Source organism: Pristiophorus japonicus, chromosome 5 (genome assembly GCF_044704955.1).
Source record: "Pristiophorus japonicus isolate sPriJap1 chromosome 5, sPriJap1.hap1, whole genome shotgun sequence".
Lineage (NCBI taxonomy): Eukaryota > Metazoa > Chordata > Chondrichthyes > Pristiophoridae > Pristiophorus > Pristiophorus japonicus.
In genome coordinates, this window is record NC_091981.1 from 303,220,059 (window position 1) to 303,240,291 (window position 20,233).

Here is a 20,233-nt window from a genome sequence, read left to right on the forward strand (position 1 = left end):
TTTCCGCTTTATAAGGATTTCCTTCAGTTCCTCCTTCTCACTAGACCCTCGGTCCCCTCGTATTTCCGGAAGGTTATTTGTGTCTTCCTTCGTGAAAACAGAACCAAAGTATTTGTTTAACTGGTCCGCCATTTCTTTGTTCCCCATTATAAATTCACCTGAATCTGACTGCAAGGGTCCTACGTTTATTTTCACTACTCTTTTTCTCTTCACATATCTGTAGAAGCTTTTGCAGTCAGTTTTTATGTTCCCAGCAAGCTTCCTCTCATACTCTATTTTCCCCCTCCTAATTAAACCCTTTGTCCTCCTCTGCTGTATTACAAATTTCTCCCAGTCCTCAGGTTTGCTGCTTTTTCTGGCCAATTTATATGCCTCTTCCTTGGATTTAACACTATCCTTAATTTCCCTTGTTAGCCACAGTTTTATTTTTACTCCAGACCGGGATGTACAATTGTTGAAGTTCATCCAATGTGATCTTTAAATGTTTGCCATTGCCAATCCACCGTCAACCCTTTAAGTATCACTCGTCAGTCTATTCTAGCCAATTCACGTCTCATACCATCGAAGTTACCTTTCCCCAAGTTCAGGACCCTAGTCTCTGAATTAACTGCGTCACTCTCCATCTTAATAAAGACTTCTACCAATTTCTCCTCATCTCAGTTTAAATGGGCGGCCCCTTATTCTGAGACTATGTCCCCTAGTTTTAGTGTCCCCTAGTTTTAGTTTCCCCTATCAGTGGAAACATCATCTCTATCCACCTTGTCAAGCCCCCTCATTATCTTATCTGTTTCGATAAGATCATCTCTCATTCTTCTGAACTCCAATGAGTACAGGCCCAACCTACTCAATTTCATAAGTCTACCCTCACATCCTCGGAATCAACCTCGTGAACCTTCTCTGCATGTTCCAATGCAAGTATATCCTTCCTTAAATACGGAGACCAAAACTGTATGCAGTACTCCAGGTGTGGCCTCACCAATATCCTTCACAGTTGTAGCAAGACTTCTCTGCTTTTATATTCTATCCCCCTTGCAATAACGGCCAACATTCCATTGGCCTTCCTGATTATTGCTGTACCTGCATCCTAACATTTTGTGTTTCATGCACAAGGCTCCCCAGATCCCTCTCTAACGCAGCATTTTGCAATTTTTCTCCATTTAAATTATAATTTGTTTTTCTATTTTTTCTGCCAAAGTGGAAAACCTCACATTTTCCCACATTATACTCCGTCTGCCAAATTTTTGCCCATTCACTTAGCTAGTCTATATCCCTTTGAACATAAAAACATAGAAAATAGGTGCAGGAGTAGGCCATTCGGCCCTTCTAGCCTGCACCGCCATTCAATGAGTTCTTGGCTGAACATGCAACTTCAGTACCCCATTCCTGCTTTCTCGCCATACCCCTTGATCCCCCTAGTAGTGAGGACTTCATCTAACTCCTTTTTGAATATATTTAGTGAATTGGCCTCAACAACTTTCTGTGGTAGAGAATTCCACAGGTTCACCACTCTCTGGTTGAAGAAGTTTCTTCTCATCTCGGTCCTAAATGGCTTACCCCTTATCCTTAGACTGTGACCTCTGGTTCTGGATTTCCCCAACATTGGGAACATTCTTCCTGCATCTAACCTGTCTAAACCCGTCAGAATTTTAAACGTTTCTATGAGATCCCCTCTCATTCTTCTGAACTCCAGTGAATACAAGCCCAGTTGATCCAGTCTTTCTTGATAGGTCAGTCCCACCATCCCGGGAATCAGCCTGGTGAATCTTCGCTGCACTCCCTCAATAGCAAGAATGTCCTTCCTCAAGTTAGGAGACCAAAACTGTACACAGTACTCCAGGTGTGGCCTCACCAAGGCCCTGTACAACTGTAGTAACACCTCCCTGCCCCTGTACTCAAATCCCCTCGCTATGAAGGCCAACATGCCATTTGCTTTCTTAACCGCCTGCTGTACCTGCATGCCAACCTTCAATGACTGATGTACCATGACACCCAGGTCTCGTTGCACCTCCCCTTTTCCTAATCTGTCACCATTCAGATAATAGTCTGTCTCTCTGTTTTTACCACCAAAGTGGATAACCTCACATTTATCCACGTTATACTTCATCTGCCATGCATTTGCCCACTCACCTAACTTATCCAAGTCACTCTGCAGCCTCATAGCATCCTCCTCGCAGCTCACACTGCCACCCAACTTAGTGTCATCCGCAAATTTGGAGATAATACATTTAATCCCCTCGTCTAAATTATTAATGTACAATGTAAACAGCTGGGGCCCCAGCACAGAAATTTGCGGTACCCCACTAGTCACTGCCTGCCATTCTGAAAAGTACCCATTTACTCCTACTCTTTGCTTCCTGTCTGACAACCAGTTCTCAATCCATGTCAGCACACTACCCCCAATCCCATGTGCTTTAACTTTGCACATTAATCTCTTGTGTGGGATCTTGTCGAAAGCCTTCTGAAAGTCCAAATATACCACATCAACTGGTTCTCCCTTGTTCACTCTACTGGAAACATCCTCAAAAAATTCCAGAAGATTTGTCAAGCATGATTTCCCTTTCACAAATCCATGCTGACTTGGACCTATCATGTCACCTCTTTCCAAATGCACTGCTATGACATCCTTAATAATTGATTCCATCATTTTACCGACTACCGATGTCAGGCTGACCGGTCTATAATTTCCTGTTTTCTCTCTCCCTCCTTTTTTAAAAAGCGTGGTTACATTGGCTACCCTCCACTCCATAGGAACTGATCCAGAGTCAATGGAATGTTGGAAAATGACTGTCAATGCATCCACTATTTCCAAGGCCACCTCCTTAAGTACTCTGGGATGCAGTCCATCGGGCCCTGGGGATTTATCGGCCTTCAATCCCATCAATTTCCCCAACACAATTTCCCGACTAATAAGTATTTCCCTCAGTTCCTCCTCCTTACTAGACCCTCTGACCCCTTTTATATCCGGAAGGTTGTTTGTGTCCTCCTTAGTGAATACCAAACCCAAGTACTTGTTCAATTGGTCTGCCATTTCTTTGTTCCCCGTTATGACTTCCCCTGATTCTGACTGCAGAACATAACAGAAAACAGAGAGTCGGGATAAATGGTTCATTCTCGGGTTGGCAATCAGTAACTAGTGGGGTGCCGCAGGGATCAGTGCTGGGACCCCAACTATTTACAATCTATATTACCGACTTGGAAGAAGGGACTGAGTGTAATGTAGCCAAGTTTGCTGACGATGCAAAGATGGGAGGAAAAGCAATGTGCAAGGAGGACACAAAAAATCTGCAAAAGGACAGACAGGCTAAGTGAGTGGGCAAAAATTTGGAAGATGGAGTATAATGTTGTAAAGTGTGAGGTCATGCACTTTGGCAGAAAAAAATCGAAAAGCAAGTTATTATTTAAATGGAGAAAAATTGCCAAGTGCTGCAGTACAGCGGGACCTGGGGTCCTAGTGCATGAAACACTAAAGGTTAATATGCAGGTCCAGCAAGTGATAGAAACATAGAAAATAGGTGCAGGAGTAGGCCATTCGGCCCTTCGAGCCTGCACCGCCATTCAATATGATCATTCACCTCAGTACCCCTTTTCTGCTTTCTCTCCATACCTCTTGATCCCTTTAGCCGTAAGGGCCACATCTAACTCCCTTTTGAAGATATCTAACCAACTGGCCTCAACAACTCTCTGTGGTTGAGAATTCCACCACTATCTGAGTGAAAAAGTTTCTCCTCATCTCGGTCCTAAATGGCCTAGCCCTTATCCTTAGACTGTGTCCCCTGGTTCTGGACTTCCCCAACATTGGGAACATTCTTCCTGCATCGAGCCTGTCCAATCCCGTCAGAATTTTATAAGTTTCTATGAGTTCCCCCCTCATTCTTCTAAATTCCAATCAGTATAAGCCTAGTCGATCCAGTCTTTCCTCATATGTCAGTCCTGCCATCCCGGGAATCAGTCTGGTGAACCTTCGCTGCACTCCCTCAATAGCAAGAACATCCTTCCTCAGATTAGGAGACCAAAGCTGCACACAGTACTCAAGGTGTGGCCTCACCAAGGCCCTGTACAACTGCAGTAAGACCTCCCTGCTCCTATACTCAAATCCTCTCTGTATGAAAGCCAACATACCATTTGCCTTCTTCACCGCCTGCTGTACCTGCATGCCAACTTTCAATGACTGATGAACCATGACACCCAGGTCTCGTTGCACCTCCCCTTTTACTAATCTGTTACCATTCAGATAATAACCTGCTTTCCTGTTTTTGCCACCCATGTGAATAACCTCACATTTATCCACATTATACTGCATCTGCCATGCGTTTGCCTACTCACCTAACCTGTCCAAGTCCCCCTACAGTCTCTTAACATCTTCCTCGCAGCTCACACTGCCACCCAGTTTAATGTTATCTGCAAACTTGGAGATATTACATTCAATTCCTTCGTCTAAATCATTAATGTATATTGTAAAGAGCTGGGGTCCCAGCACTGAGCCCTGCGGCACTCCACTAGTCATTGCCTGCCATTCTGAAAAGGACCCGTTTATCCTGACTCTCTGCTTCCTGTCTGCCAACCAGTTCTCTATCCACGTCAGTATATTACCCCTAATACCATGTGCTTTAATTTTGCACACCAATCTCTTGTGTGGGACCTTGTCAAAAGCCTTTTGAAAGTCCAAATACACCACATCCACTGGTTCTCCCTTGTCCACTCTACTAGTTACATCCTCAAAAAATTCTAAAAGATTTGTCAAGCATGATTTCCCTTTCATAAATCCATGCTGACTAGGACTGATCCTGTCACTGCTTTCCAAATGTGCTGCTATTTCATCTTTAATAATTGATTCCAGCATTTCCCCCACCAGCGATATCAGGCTAACCAGTCTATAAGGTCAATGGAATCTTGGCCTTTATTGCAAAGGGGATGGAGTATAAAAGCAGGGAAGTCTTGCTACAGTTATACAGGGTATTGATGAAGCCACACCTGGAATACTGCGTGCAGTTTTGGTTTCCATATTTAAGAAAGGATATACTTGCTTTGGAGGCAGTTCAGAGAAGGTTCACGCGGTTGATTCCGGGGATGAGGGGGTTGACTTTTGAGATGAGGTTGAGTAGGTTGGGCCTCTACTCATTGGAATTCAGAAGAATGAGAGGTGATCTTATCGAAATGTATAAGATTATGAAGGGGCTTGACAAGGTGGATGCAGAGAGGATGTTTCCATTGATGGGGGAGACTAGAACATAAGAAATTGGAGCAGGAGTAGCCATACAGCCCCTCGAGCCTGCTCCACCATTTAATAAGATCATGGCTGATCCGATCATGGACTCAGCTCCACTTCCCCGTCCGCTCTCCATAACCCCTTATTCTCTTATCAGTTAAGAAACTGTCTATCTCTGTCTTAAATGTATTCAATGTCCCAGCTTCCACAGCTCTCTGAGGCAGCGAATTCCACAGATTTACAACCCTCTAAGAGAAGAAATTCCTCCTCATCTCAGTTTTAAATGGGCGGCACCTTCGACTAAGATTATGCCCTCTAGTTCATTGAATAAATTCAAGACAGAGATAGACAGTTTCTTAACCCATAAGGGGTTATGGGGAGCGGGCAGGGAAGTGGAGCTGAGTCCCTGATCAGATCAGCCATGATCTTATTGAATGGCGGAGCAGGCTCGAGGGGCCGTATGGCCGACTCCTGCTCCTATTTCTTATGTTCTTATTAGGTTCTTTAGAGATTTTTTGTGTCCTCCTCACAATTTGCTTTCCCACCCATCTGTGCATCATCAGCAAAGTTGGCTACATTACACTCGATCCCTTCATCCAAGTCATTGTAAATATTGAGGACCCAGCACTGATCCCTGTGCACCCCACTAGTTACTGTTTGCCAACTGGAAAATGACCCATTTATCCTGACTCTCTGTTTTCTGTTAGTTAGCCAATCCTCTATCCATGCTAATATAGTACCCCCAACCCCGTGAACTTTTATCTTGTGCAGTAACCTGTTATGTGGCACCTTACGGCATGCCTTCAGGAAATCCAAATACACCGCATCCACTGGTTCCCCCTTATCCACCCTACTCGTTACATCCTCAAAGAACTCCAGCAAATTTGTTAAAAATGATTTCCCTTTCATAAAACCATGCTGACTCGGCTTGATTGAATCATGATTTTCCAAATGTCCCGCTACTGCATCCTGAATAATGGTCTCCAGCATTTTCTCAATGACCGATGTTAGGCCAACTGGTCTATAGTTTCCTGCTTTCTGTCGGCCTGCTTTTTTAAATAGAGATGTTACGTTTGCATATACAGGGCTATGGGGAGAGAACGGAGCAGTGGGATTAGTTTGGGGATTGATACAGGGCTATGGGGAGAGAACGGAGCAGTGGGATTAGTTTGGGATTGATACAGGACTATGGGGAGAGAACGGAGCAGTGGGATTAGTTTGGGGATTGATACAGGGCTATGGGGAGAGAACGGAGCAGTGGGATTAGTTTGGGATTGATACAGGACTATGGGGAGAGAACGGAGCAGTGGGATTAGTTTGGGGATTGATACAGGGCTATGGGGAGAGAACGGAGCAATGGGATTAGTTTGGGATTGATACAGGGCTATAGGGAGAGAGCGGGGCAGTGGGATTAGTTTGGGATTGATTTGGGGCTATGGGGAGAGAGCGGGGCAGTGGGATTAGTTTGGGATTGATTTAGGGCTATGGGGAGAGAGCGGGGCAGTGGGATTAGTTTGGGATTGATACAGGGCTATGGGGAGAGAACGGGGCAGTGGGATTAGTTTGGGATTGATACAGGGCTATGGGGAGAGAACGGGGCAGTGGGATTAGTTTGGGATTGGTACAGGGCTATGGGGAGAGAGCGAGGCAGTGGGATTAGTTTGGGATTGGTACAGGGCTATGGGGAGAGAACGGGGCAGTGGGATTAGTTTGGGATTGATACAGGGCTATGGGGAGAGAACGGGGCAGTGGGATTAGTTTGGGATTGATTTAGGGCTATGGGGAGAGAGCGGGGCAGTGGGATTAGTTTGGGATTGATACAGGGCTATGGGGAGAGAGCAGGGCAGTGGGATTAGTTTGGGATTGGTACAGGGCTATGGGGAGAGAGCGAGGCAGCGGGATTAGTTTGGGATTGATACAGGACTATAGGGAAAGCGTGGGGCAGCGGGATTAGTTTGGGATTGATGCAGGGCTATGGGGAGAGAGCAGGGCACTGGGATTAGTTTGGGATTGATACAGGGCTATGGGGAGAGAACGGAGCAGTGGGATTAGTTTGGGGATTGATACAGGGCTATGGGGAGAGAACGGAGCAGTGGGATTAGTTTGGGATTGATACAGGACTATGGGGAGAGAACGGAGCAGTGGGATTAGTTTGGGGATTGATACAGGGCTATGGGGAGAGAACGGAGCAGTGGGATTAGTTTGGGATTGATACAGGGCTATAGGGAGAGAGCGGGGCAGTGGGATTAGTTTGGGATTGATTTGGGGCTATGGGGAGAGAGCGGGGCAGTGGGATTAGTTTGGGATTGGTACAGGACTATGGGGAGAGAGCGAGGCAGCGGGATTAGTTTGGGATTGATACAGGACTATAGGGAGAGCGCGGGGCAGCGGGATTAGTTTGGGATTGATGCAGGGCTATGGGGAGAGAGCAGGGCACTGGGATTAGTTTGGGATTGATACAGGGCTATGGGGAGAGAGCGGGTCAGTGGGATTAGTTTGGGATTGGTACAGGGCTTATGGGGAGAGAGTGGGGCAGTGGGATTAGCTTGGGATTGATACAGGGCTATGGGGAGAGAGTGGGATTGGTTTGGGATTCAGGGCTATGGAGAGAGAGCGCGGCAGTGGGATTAGTTTGGGATTCAGGCTGTGTGGCATAGGGTGCAGTGATTGAGAGATGTGGAGTGTGTGTGGGCCGTGACCTGATGCTCTGCTGACTGTTGTCTCTGGCGTGTTGCAGGTTATACGCGATGGGCTGGCGGCTCGGACAGGCCTGCAGGTCGGAGACCGTATCCTGGAGGTGAATGGCATCGACCTTCGGCACGCCACACACCAAGAGGCGGTGATGGCCCTGCTGTCTAACCAGCAGGAGATCGGACTGCTGGTGCGACGTGACCCCCCTCCCCCAGGGATGCAGGTGGGTAAGGGGAGGGTCTCGCCCTGTCCAATCGGTGGGTAAGGGGAGGGGCTCGCCCTGTCCAATCGCTGGTGGGTAAGGGGAGGGGCATGGCCCTGTCCAATCACTGGTGGGTAAGGGGAGGGGCTCGCCCTGTCCAATCGCTTGTGGGTAAGGGGAGGGGCATGGCCCTGTCCAATCACTGGTGGGTAAGGGGAGGGGTTCGCCCTGTCCAATCGGTGGGTAAGGGGAGGGGCTCGCCCTGTCCAATCACTGGTGGGTAAGGGGAGGGGTTCGCCCTGTCCAATCGCTGGTGGGTAAGGGGAGGGTCTCGCCCTGTCCAATCGCTTGTGGGTAAGGGGAGGGGCTCGCCCTGTCCAATCGCTGGTGGGTAAGGGGAGGGGCTCGCCCTGTCCAATCGCTTGTGGGTAAGGGGAGGGGCTCGCCCTGTCCAATCGCTGGTTGGGTAAGGGGAGGGGCTCGCCCTGTCCAATCACTGGTGGGGAAAGGGGTTGTGGGAGGGGAAAGGTGGAGGAAGGGGCAGGGGAAGGGTGGCGACGGGAACCGGGGGGAGGGGAAGTGTAGGGATGGTAATGTGCGGGGAAGGGGAAGGAACTGGAAGGGGGGGGAGCAGAACGGGGGAGGGGAAGGGGAGGACCGGGGAGGAGGGGCCATGGGGGGAGGGGAGGGCAGGAGGGGCCGGGGAGGGGAGGGGAGGAGGATGGGGGCCGGGCCGGGGAGGGGAGGGGAGGAGGGGCCGGGGAGGAGGATGGGGGGCCGGGCCGGGGAGGGGAGGAGGGGCCCGGGAGGAGGAGGAGGGGCCCGGGAGGGGAGGGGAGAGGAGGAGGGGGGGATGGGGGAGGGGGAGCCGGGGGGAGGGGAGGGGAGGCAGGGCTCCGATCCGAGCACAGTGACAGCAGAATGACTGCCTCAGTAAATGCTGCTCTGATTTAGTTTTCCTGCCTATCCGTATCCCGCAGGAGATCCGGATCGAGAAGCTGCCGGGAGAGAAGTTGGGGATCAGCATCCGAGGGGGAGCCAAGGGCCACGCCGGGAATCCCTTCGACGCAACCGATGAGGGAATCTTCATCTCCAAGGTACTGAGTCACAGCCGAGCCCGTGTGGGAGGGGCCGGACTCTGGGTAGTGCACGGATACAGGGCCCCCCCCTGACACTGACACAGGCCCTTCCCCCCGACACTGACACAGGCCCCTCCCCCCCCGACACTGACACAGGCCCCTCCCCCCGACACTGACACAGGCCCCTCCCCAACACTGACACAGGCCCCTCCCCCCGACACTGACACAGGCCCCTCCCCCTGACACTGACACAGGCCCCTCCCCCCGACACTGACACAGGCCCCTCCCCCCAACACGGACACAGGCCCCTCCCCCTCAACACTGACACAGCGGCCCCCCAACACTGACACAGGCCCCTCCCCCCAACACTGACAGGCCCCTCCCCCCCAACACTGACACAGGCCCCTCCCCCCCGACACTGACACAGCGCCCCCCCAACACTGACACAGGCCCCTCCCCCCGACACTGACACAGGCCCCTCCCCCCAACACTGACACAGGCCCCTCCCCCCGACACTGACACAGGCCCCTCCCCCACGACACTGACACAGGCCCCTCCTACGCCCCCGACACTGACACAGGCCCCTCCCCCGACACTGACACAGGCCCCTCCCCCGACACTGACACAGGCCCCTCCCCCCAACACTGATACAGGCCCCTCCCCCCCGACACTGACACAGGCCCTTCCCCCCGACACTGACACAGGCCCCTCCCCCCGACACTGACACAGGCCCCTCCCCCCCCCAACACTGACACAGGCCCTTCCCCCGACACTGATACAGGCCCCTCCCCCCGACACTGACACAGCCCCTCCCCCCCAACACTGACACAGGCCCCTCCCCCCCAACACTGACACAGGCCCCTCCCCCCAACACTGACACAGGCCCCTCCCCCCAACACCGACACAGGCCCCTCCCTCCCAACACTGACACAGGCCCCTCCCCCCAACACTGACACAGGCCCCTCCCCCCAACACTGACACAGGCCCCTCCCCCCCAACACTGACAGGCCCCTCCCCCCCGACACTGACACAGCGTCCCCCCCAACACTGACACAGGCCCCCTCCTACGCCCCCGACACTGACACAGGCCCCTCCCCCCGACACTGACACAGGCCCCTCCCCCCCGACACTGACACAGGCCCCTCCCCCCGACACTGACACAGGCCCCTCCCCCCCAACACTGACAGGCCCCTCCCCCCCGACACTGACACAGCGTCCCCCCCAACACTGACACAGGCCCCCTCCTACGCCCCCGACACTGACACAGGCCCCGCCCCCCGACACTGACACAGCCCCTCCCCCCGACACTGACACAGGCCCCTCCCACCCCAACACTGACACAGGCCCCTCCCCCCGACACTGACACAGGCCCCTCCTCCCCGACACTGACACAGGCCCTTCCCCCCGACACTGATCCAGGCCCCTCCCCCCCGACACTGACACAGCCCCTCCCCCCCAACACTGACACAGGCCCCCCCCCCCAACACTGACACAGGCCCCCCCCCCAACACTGACACAGGCCCCTCCCCCCCAACACTGACACAGGCCCTCCCCCCCAACACTGACACAGGCCCTTCCCCCCCAACACTGACACAGGCCCCTCCCCCCCAACACTGACACAGGCCCCTCCCCCCCGACACTGACACAGGCACCCCCCCCAACACTGACACCGGCCCCTCCCCCCCAACACTGACACAGGCCCTTCCCCCCCCGACACTGACACAGGCCCTTCCCCCCCCGACACTGACACAGGCCCCTCCTACGCCCCCGACACTGACACAGGCCCCTCCCCCCGACACTGACACAGGACCCTCCCCTACGCCCCCGACACTGACACAGGCCCCCCCCCGACACTGACACAGGCCCCTCCCCCACGACACTGACACAGGCCCCTCCCCCCAACACTGACACAGGCCCCTCCTACGCCCCCGACACTGACACAGGCCCCTCCCCCCGGCACTGACACAGGCCCCTCCCCTACGCCCCCGACACTGACACAGGCCCCCCCCCCGACACTGACACAGGCCCCCCCCCCGACACTGACACAGGCCCCTCCCCCACGACACTGACACAGGCCCCTCCCCCACGACACTGACACAGGCCCCTCCCCCCAACACTGACACAGGCCCCTCCCCTACGCCCCCGACACTGACACAGGCACTCCCCCCTCAACACTGACACAGGCCCCTCCCCCCAACACCGACACAGGCCCCTCCCCCCTCAACACTGACACAGGCCCCTCCCCCCAACACTGACACAGGCCCCTCCCCCCAACACTGACACAGCCCCCTCCCCCCCGACACTGACACAGGCCCCTCCCCCCTCAACACTGACACAGGCCCCTCCCCCCAACACTGACACAGCCCCCTCCCCCCCGACACTGACACAGGCCCCTCCTACGCCCCCGACACTGACACAGGCCCCTCCCCGGACACTGACACAGGCCCCTCCCCCCAACACTGACACAGGCCCCTCCCCTACGCCCCCGACACTGACACAGGCCCCTCAACCCACGACACTGACACAGGCCCCTCCCCCAACACTGACACAGGCCCCTCCCCTACGCCCCCGACACTGACACAGGCCCCGCCCCCCGACACTGAACACAGGCCCCTCCCCCCTCGACACTGACACAGGCCCCTCCCCCAACACTGACACAGGCCCCTCCCCTACGCCCCCAACACTGACACAGGCCCCGACACAGGCCCCTCCCCCCCAACACTGACACAGGCCCCTCCCCCAACACTGACACAGGCTCCTCCCCCCAACACTGACACCGGCCCCTCCCCTACGCCCCCGACACTGACACAGGCCCCGCCCCCCGACACTGACACTGGCCCCTCCTCCCGACACTGACACAGGCCCCTCCTACGCCCCCCGACACTGACACAGGCCCCTCCCCAACACTGACACAGGCCCCTCCCCTACGCCCACCGACACTGACACAGACCCCTCCCCCACCCTGACCCTGATACAGGCTCCTACCCCGACACTGACACAGGCCCCTCCCCCCCCAACACTGACACAGGTCCCTCCCCTACGCCCCCTGATACTGACACAGGCCCCTCCCCCGACACTGATACAGGCCCCTCCCTCCCCCCCGACACTGACACAGGCCCCTCCCCTCTCAACACTGACACAGGCCCCTCCCCCCAACACTGACACAGGCACCTCCCCCCAACACTGACACAGCCCCCTCCCCCCCGACACTGACACAGGCCCCTCCTACGCCCCCGACACTGACACAGGCCCCTCCCCCGGACACTGACACAGGCCCCTCCCCCGGACACTGACACAGGCCCCTCCCCCCAACACTGACACAGGCCCCTCCCCTACGCCCCCGACACTGACACAGGCCCCTCAACCCACGACACTGACACAGGCCCCTCCCCCAACACTGACACAGGCCCCTCCCCTACGCCCCCGACACTGACACAGGCCCCGCCCCCCGACACTGAACACAGGCCCCTCCCCCCTCGACACTGACACAGGCCCCTCCCCGACACTGACACAGGCCCCTCCCCCGCCAACACTGACACAGGCCCCTCCCCTACGCCCCCTGATACTGACACAGGCCCCTCCCCCGACACTGATACAGGCCCCTCCCTCCCCCCGACACTGACACAGGTCCCTCCCCCCGACACTGACACAGGCCCCTCCCTCCCCCCCGACACTGATACAGGCCCCCCCCCCGACACTGACACAGGCCCCTCCCTCCCCCCCCGACACTGACATAGGCCCTCCCCCCCCACCCCACCCCACGGTGTGTCTTGGCGTTGTGCACTGGCACTGCCCTGGGCCTCCCACTCCAGGACCTTCTCCCCCTCATCACCCTGAGGCACTGAGGCTAACTGGTACCCCCCAGCGTACCCGCACTGAGGCCGTTAGCGTGGCCTGGGTGGGGGAGCGGAGGTGCCTGGCCCATCGCCAGGAAGGGCGAGAGCGGTCGTTTTGCTGGAACACCATCGCCCCCTCTGGGCGGAGGGTGAATGAAGATGGGCCGAGTGGCCTCCCGGACGACGAGCTGTGTGACGTGGGTGGTGCTGAGCTCGAGGGGCCACTGGGCAGTGGGTGTTACAGCACAGGGGGGCTGGGCAGGGCGAGAGACTGAGCCACCGACAGCCCCTGTTCTCAGTGACCAGGTTGTGTTCACCCTGTAGGTGAGCTCGAGTGGGGCAGCAGCGAGAGACGGCAGGCTGCTCATGGGCCTGAGGATCCTGGAGGTCAACAACCACAGCCTGCTGGGGATGACTCACACCGAGGCAGTGCGCATTCTCCGAGGGATCGGCGACACGCTGACGATACTGGTCTGTGATGGCTTCGACCCCAGGGCCGCCTCGGCCATAGCAATGGAGGTAAGGAGCGCCAGTCCAAGGTCAAGCTTCCAAACGTGGGCTCCACTTTACTGACTCTGGGAGTTGTGTGTCCCTGTGTGGGACACAATGTGTCAGTGTGCGTGTGGGAGAGGGCGGGACCGGCTGTTTGTGCTGCACTGTCGGAGGGGCAGTACTGAGGGAGTGCTGCACTGTCGGAGGGGCAGTACTGAGGGAGTGCCGCACTGTCGGAGGGGCAGTACTGAGGGAGTGCCGCACTGTCGGAGGGGCAGTACTGAGGGAGTGCCGCACTGTCGGAGGGGCAGTACTGAGGGAGTGCCGCACTGTCGGAGGGGCAGTACTGAGGGAGTGCCGCACTGTCGGAGGGGCAGTACTGAGGGAGTGCCGCACTGTCGGAGGGGCAGTACTGAGGGAGAGCAGCACTGTCGGAGGGGCAGTACTGAGGGAGTGCAGCACTGTCGGAGGGGCAGTACTGAGGGAGCGCTGCATTGTCGGAGGGGCAGTACTGAGGGAGTGCCTCCCAGTCGGAGGGGTTGTTTTTTGTATGAGGTGTTAAACCGAGGCCCTGTCTGCTCCCTCAGGTGGATGTAAACGGTCCTACAAGCTCAATTTTGAAGAAGAGCAGGGGAGTTCTCCCCGGTGCCCTGGCCAATATTTATCCCTCAACCGGCAGTACCAAAACAGATTATCTGGCCGTGGGAGTTTGCTGTGCAAATATTGGCTGCTCTGTTTGCCCATAAGTTGAGTTCTGGTCCGTGTTGGGAAAGACACACTAACTGCAAGCTGCCATTTGCGGGTTTGTAACTGGCTTTTGTTCGCTGACAGGCATCTCCCGGCATCATCGTGAACCCGTTTGCTGCGGGGATGGGAAGGAAGAACAGTATGGAGAGCATCTCCTCCATCGATCGCGACATGAGTCCCGAAGAGCTGGACATCCTGCAGAAGGTAGGCCTTTCATGCCATGGTCCCAGGGGTTTACCAGGGGCACAGGATTCGGTGACATTTCTATCCTGCCCACAGTTTAGGATTCACAAATTCTCTGTTCACTATTTACATCGGGTTACATGGGATATACGGCCCAGAAACAGGCCGTTCGGACCAACCAGGCCATGCCGGCGTTTATGCTGCACTCGAGCCTTATCTAAATCTATCAGCATAACCCTCTGTTCCCTTCTCCCCCATATACTTGTCCAGCCTCCCTTAAATACATCGATACTATTCGCCTCAACCCCTCCCTGTGGCAGCGAGTTCCACATTCTCACCGCTCTCTGGGTAAAGAAGTTTCTCCTGAATTCCCCACTGGATTTCTTGGTGACTATCTTATATTGATGGCCTCTAGTTATGCTCTTCCCCACAAGTGGAAACATTGTCTTTGTATCTACTCTATTAGGTCACCCCTCAGCATTGTTTTTTCAAGAGAAAAGAGACCCAGCCTGTTCATCCTTTCCTGATATATATACCCTCGCATTTCTCGTACCATCCTTGTAAATCTTCTCTGCCCCCTCTCCAGTGCCTCTATATCCTTTCTTTAATATGACGAACAGAACTGTATACAGTGCTCCCAGTGTGGTCTAACCAAGGTTTCATACAGGTCTCGCATAACTTCCTGACTTTTCAGTTCTATCCCGAGTGCTTGCTTTTCTTATCGTCGCACTAACGTGTGCCGTGACTTTTAGTGCTCCCATATCTCTCTGCTCTTCAACCCCATTTACGTTCATATTTCTACACTTGTGGCATTAGGTATCTGTGTGTAACGGGCACTGTCCAGTGAGAGTCTGAGAGAGACTGTCCCCCTCGCGCTCCCCTCCCCCTCTCGCTCCCCCTCTCGCTCCCCCTCTCGCTCCCCCCTCCCCTCTCGCTCCCCCCTCACCCTCTCGCTCCCCCTCTCGCTCCCCCTCTCGCTCCCCCCTCACCCTCTCGCTCCCCCCCTCCCCCTCTCGCTCCCCCTCTCGCCCTCTCGCTCCCCCCCTCGCCCTCTCGCTCCCCCCTCGCCCTCTCGCTCCCCCCCTCGCCCTCTCGCTCCCCCCTCCCCCTCTCGCTCCCCCCTCCCCCTCTCGCTCCCCCCTCCCCCTCTCGCTCCCCCCTCACCCTCTCGCTCCCCCTCTCGCTCCCCTCCCCCTCTCGCTCCCCCCTCACCCTCTCGCTCCCCCCTCCCCCTCTCGCTCCCCCCTCCCCCTCTCGCTCCCCCCTCCCCCTCTCGCTCCCCCCTCCCCCTCTCGCTCCCCCTCCCCCTCTCGCTCCCCCTCCCCCTCTCGCTCCCCCCTCCCCCTCTCGCTCCCCCTCTCGCTCCCCCCCTCCCCCTCTCGCTCCCCCCCCTCTCGTTCCCCCCCCTCCCCCTCTCGCTCCCCCCTCCCCCCCCCCTCGCTCCCCCCTCCCCCCCTCGCTCCCCCTCCCCCCCCTCGCTCCCCCCCTCCCTCCCCCTCTCGCTCCCCCTCCCCCTCTCGCTCCCCCTCTCGCTCCCCCCTCCCCCTCTCGCTCCCCTCCCCCTCTCGCTCCCCCCTCCCCCTCTCGCTCCCCCCTCCCCCTCTCGCTTCCCCCTCCCCCTCTCGCTTCCCCTCCCCCTCTCGCTTCCCCCTCCCCCTCTCGCTCCCCCCTCCCCCTCTCGCTCCCCCCTCCCCCTCTCGCTCCCCCTCTCCCCCTCTCGCTCCCCCTCTCGCTCCCCCCTCCCCCCCTCGCTCCCCCCTCCCCCCTCGCTCCCCCCTCCCCCCCTCGCTCCCCCCTCCCCCCCTCGCTCCCCCCTCCCCCCCTCGCTCCCCCTCCCCCCCTCGCTCCCCCTCCCCCCCTCGCTCCCCCTCCCCCCTCGCTCCCCCTCCCCTCCTCGCTCCCCCTCCCCTCCCCCTCTCGCTCCCCCTCCCCCTCTCGCTCCCCCCTCTCGCTCCCCCTCCCCCTCCCCCTCTCGCTCCCCTCTCGCCCCCCCTCGCCCTCTCGCCCCCCCCTCCCCCTCTCGCTCCCCCCTCACCATCTCGCTCCCCCCCTCACCATCTCGCTCCCCCCTCCCCCTCTCACTCCCCCCCTCACCATCTCGCTCCCCCCCTCACCATCTCGCTCCCCCCCTCCCCATCTGGCTCCCTGCTCCTTACCTCTTATTGTCTGATTGCAGGAGATTGAGATGGTCCGTGAGTCGTCGCTGTGGGAGCAGGAGGAACTGGAGAAAGTGGTAAGGACATTTACTGAGCAGTCACTGCTTCACATTCAGTATTGTGGCCCCAAAGGGTTTTCTTCACGATCAACGTGCAGTGAATGGGTCCGGGTCACTGCTCCGGCACAGTGACGGGGCTCGCTGGGTGTGAGGGGGAGGGGAGGGGGGGGGTTAGGGGGATCGGGGGGGATCGGGAGGGGGGAGTTTTGCGGTTTGTGGGCAGGGGGATCGGGGGAGGGGAGGGAGGGATCAGGGGAGGGGGGAGGTTTGGGGGTTTGTGGGTGGGGGGGAGAAGGGGATCGGAGGGGAGGGGGGATCGGGGGAGGAGAGGAGGTTTGGGGATTTGTGAGCGGGGGGGAAGAAGGGGATCGGAGAGGAGGGGGGGATCGGGGGAGAGGAGGTTTGGGGGTTTGTGGGTGGGGGGGAAGAATGGGATCGGAGGGGAGGCGGGATCGGGGGAGGTTTGGGGGTTTGTGGGTGGGGGGAAGAAGGGGATCGGAGGGGAGGGGGAGTTCAGGGGAGGAGAGGAGGTTTGGGGGTTTGTGGGTAGGGGGGGAGAAGGGGATCGGAGGGAGGGGGGGATCGGGGAGGAGAGGAGGATTGGGGGTTTGTGGGTGGGGGGGGAGAAGGGGATCGGAGGGGAGGGGGGGATCGGGGGAGGAGAGGAGGTTTGGGGGTTTGTGGGTGGGGGGGAGAAGGGGATCGGAGGGGAGGGGAGGAGAGGAGGATTGGGGGTTTGTGGGTGGGGGGGGAGGGGGGGATCGGGGGAGGAGAGGAGTTTTGGGGGTTTGTGGGTGGGGGGAGAAGGGGATCGGAGGGGAGGGGGGGATCGGGGGAGGAGAGGAGGTTTGGGGGTTTGTGGGCGGGGGGGGAGAAGGGGATCGGAGGGGAGGGGGGGATCGGGGAGGAGAGGAGGTTTGGGGGTTTGTGGGTGGGGGGGGAGAAGGGGATCGGAGGGGAGGGGGGGATCGGGGGAGGAGAGGAGGATTGGGGGTTTGTGGGCGGGGGGGGAGAAGGGGATCGGAGGGGAGGGGGGGATCGGGGGAGGAGAGGAGGTTTGGGGGTTTGTGGGTAGGGGATCGGGAGAGGGGAGTAGGTTTGTGGGTGGGAACTTTGGCCATGTGGAAGAGTAGAGGCTCGGGTCTACCAGCAGTGACTCTATCACTGGACCGATATGTTGGAGCGGTGAGGTTTTTATGGAGGTGCAAGTTTGCAACACCTCATGCTCTGATTGGGTGCCCTTGATCACAAGGCCTGAATGCTGATTGGTCCCCTCGGAGGATAAGATAAATCTGCAAAAGGACATAGACAGGCTCAGTGAGTGGGCGAAAATTTGTCAGATGGAGTATAATGTTGGAAAGTGTGAGGTCATGCACTTTGGCAGAAAAAATCAAAGAGCAAGTTATTATTTAAATGGAGAAAGATTGCAAAGTGCTGCAGTACAGCGGGACCTGGGGGTACTTGTGCATGAAACACAAAAGGATAGTATGCAGGTACAGCAAGTGATCAGGAAGGCCAATAGTATCTTGGCCTTTATTGCAAAGGGATGGAGTATAAAAGCAGGGAAGTCTTGCTACAGTTATACAGGGTATTGGTGAGGCCACACCTGGAATACTGCGTGCAGTTTTGGATTCCATATTTACAAAAGGATATACTTGCTTTGGAGGCAGTTCAGAGAAGGTTCACTCGGTTGATTCCAGAGATGAGGGGTTTGACTTATGAGGAAAGGTTGAGGAGGTTGGGCCTCTACTCATTGGAATTCAGAAGAACGAGAGATGATCTTATCGAAACATATAAGATTATGAGGGGGCTTGACAAGGTGGATGCAGAGAGGATGTTTCCACTGATGGGGGAGACTAGAACTAGAGGGCATGGTCTTAGAATAAGGGGCCGCCCATTTAAAACTGAGATGAGGAGGAATTTCTTCTCTGAGGGTTGTGGATCTGTGGAATTCGCTGCCTCAGAGAGCTGTGGAGGCTGGGTCATTGAATAAATTTAAGACAGAGATAGACAGTTTCTTAACCGATAAGGGAGTGAAATGTTATGGGGAGCGGGCGGGGAAGTGGAGCTGAGTCCATGATCGGATCAGCCGTGATCGTATTAAATGGTGGAGCAGGCTCAAGGGGCCGTATGGCCTACTCCTGCTCCTATTTCTTAGGGTTAAGACACACCCAGCAGTTTCTCTCGATTCTGTAATTGGACCCCACCTTGCCTACACAGTCAGTGACTTTGCAAAGTGCATTTTGAGCCATTGTGACTTCTGACTCTGGACAGAACATGGCTACATGGCTCACTTTGAACAGACAGGGCCACACTCACAGATTCAGACCTTCTTCCTCCCACCCCCCCCATCCAAACAAGTTCCTGCCCACACTCCACCCACATTCTGACATTCTCCCTCTGCCCAAGTCCAGTCTCTCCTCTCTCCCCCTCTCTCTCTCTCTCTCTCTCTCTCTCTCTCTCTCTCTCCCCCTCATCTCTCTCTCTCCCCCCTCATCTCTCTCTCTCCCCCCTCATCTCTCTCTCTCCCCCTCATCTCTCTCTCTCCCCCCTCATCTCTCTCTCCCCCCCTCATCTCTCTCTCTCTCCCCCCTCATCTCTCTCTCTCTCCCCCCTCATCTCTCTCTCTCCCCCCTCATCTCTCTCTCTCCCCCCTCATCTCTCTCTCTCCCCCCTCATCTCTCTCTCTCCCCCCTCATCTCTCTCTCTCCCCCCTCATCTCTCTCTCTCCCCCCTCATCTCTCTCTCTCCCCCCTCATCTCTCTCTCTCCCCCCTCATCTCTCTCTCTCCCCCCTCATCTCTCTCTCTCTCCCTCATCTCTCTCTCTCCCCCCTCATCTCTCTCTCTCCCCCCTCATCTCTCTCTCTCCCCCCTCATCTCTCTCTCTCCCCCCTCATCTCTCTCTCTCCCCCCCATCTCTCTCCCCCCCCTCATCTCTCTCCCCCCCCTCATCTCTCTCTCTCCCCCTCATCTCTCTCTCTCCCCCTCATCTCTTTCTCTCTCCCCTCATCTCTATCTCTCTCCCCTCCTTCACTCTCTCCCCTCCTTCACTCTCTCTGCCCCCCTCTCTCTCTCTCCCCCCTCCTATTTCTCCCCCCCCTCTTTCTCCCCTCCTCCCCCCTCCCTCCCATCCCCCCTCTACCCCCTCCCTCCATCTCCCCCCCCCCCATCTCCCCCCCCGCCCTGCGCTCTCTCCCCCCCCCCGCGCTCTCTCCCCCCCCCCCCCGCGCTCCCCCCCCCCGCACTCTCTTCCCCCCCCGCACTCTCTTCCCCCCCCGCACTCTCTTCCCCCCCCGCACTCTCTTCCCCCCCCCGCACTCTCTTCCCCCCCCCGCACTCTCTTCCCCCCCCGCACTCTCTTCCCCCCCCGCACTCTCTTCCCCCCCGCACTCTCTTCCCCCCCCGCACTCTCTTCCCCCCCCGCACTCTCTTCCCCCCCGCACTCTCTTCCCCCCCCGCACTCTCTTCCCCCCCCGCGCTCTCTCCCCCCCACAACTCCTCTTCCCCCCCCCCCCCACTCTCTTCCCCCCCGCACTCTCTTCCCCCCCCGCACTCTCTTCCCCCCCCGCACTCTCTTCCCA

The 20,233-nt window shown here is 57.2% G+C and overlaps 1 protein-coding gene across 1 annotated transcript in view; it reads left to right on the plus strand.

Moving 5' to 3' along the window:
• Positions 1 to 20,233, plus strand: part of scrib (scribble planar cell polarity protein) — a 271,485-nt gene that overhangs the window by 143,104 nt on the left and 108,148 nt on the right. Inside the window, exons 23-27 of the mRNA XM_070880275.1 lie at positions 7,944 to 8,120; positions 9,080 to 9,196; positions 13,339 to 13,533; positions 14,338 to 14,457; positions 16,613 to 16,669. Coding sequence (XP_070736376.1) covers positions 7,944 to 8,120; positions 9,080 to 9,196; positions 13,339 to 13,533; positions 14,338 to 14,457; positions 16,613 to 16,669 — 666 coding nt within the window. The remainder of the gene's footprint in view (positions 1 to 7,943; positions 8,121 to 9,079; positions 9,197 to 13,338; positions 13,534 to 14,337; positions 14,458 to 16,612; positions 16,670 to 20,233) is intronic.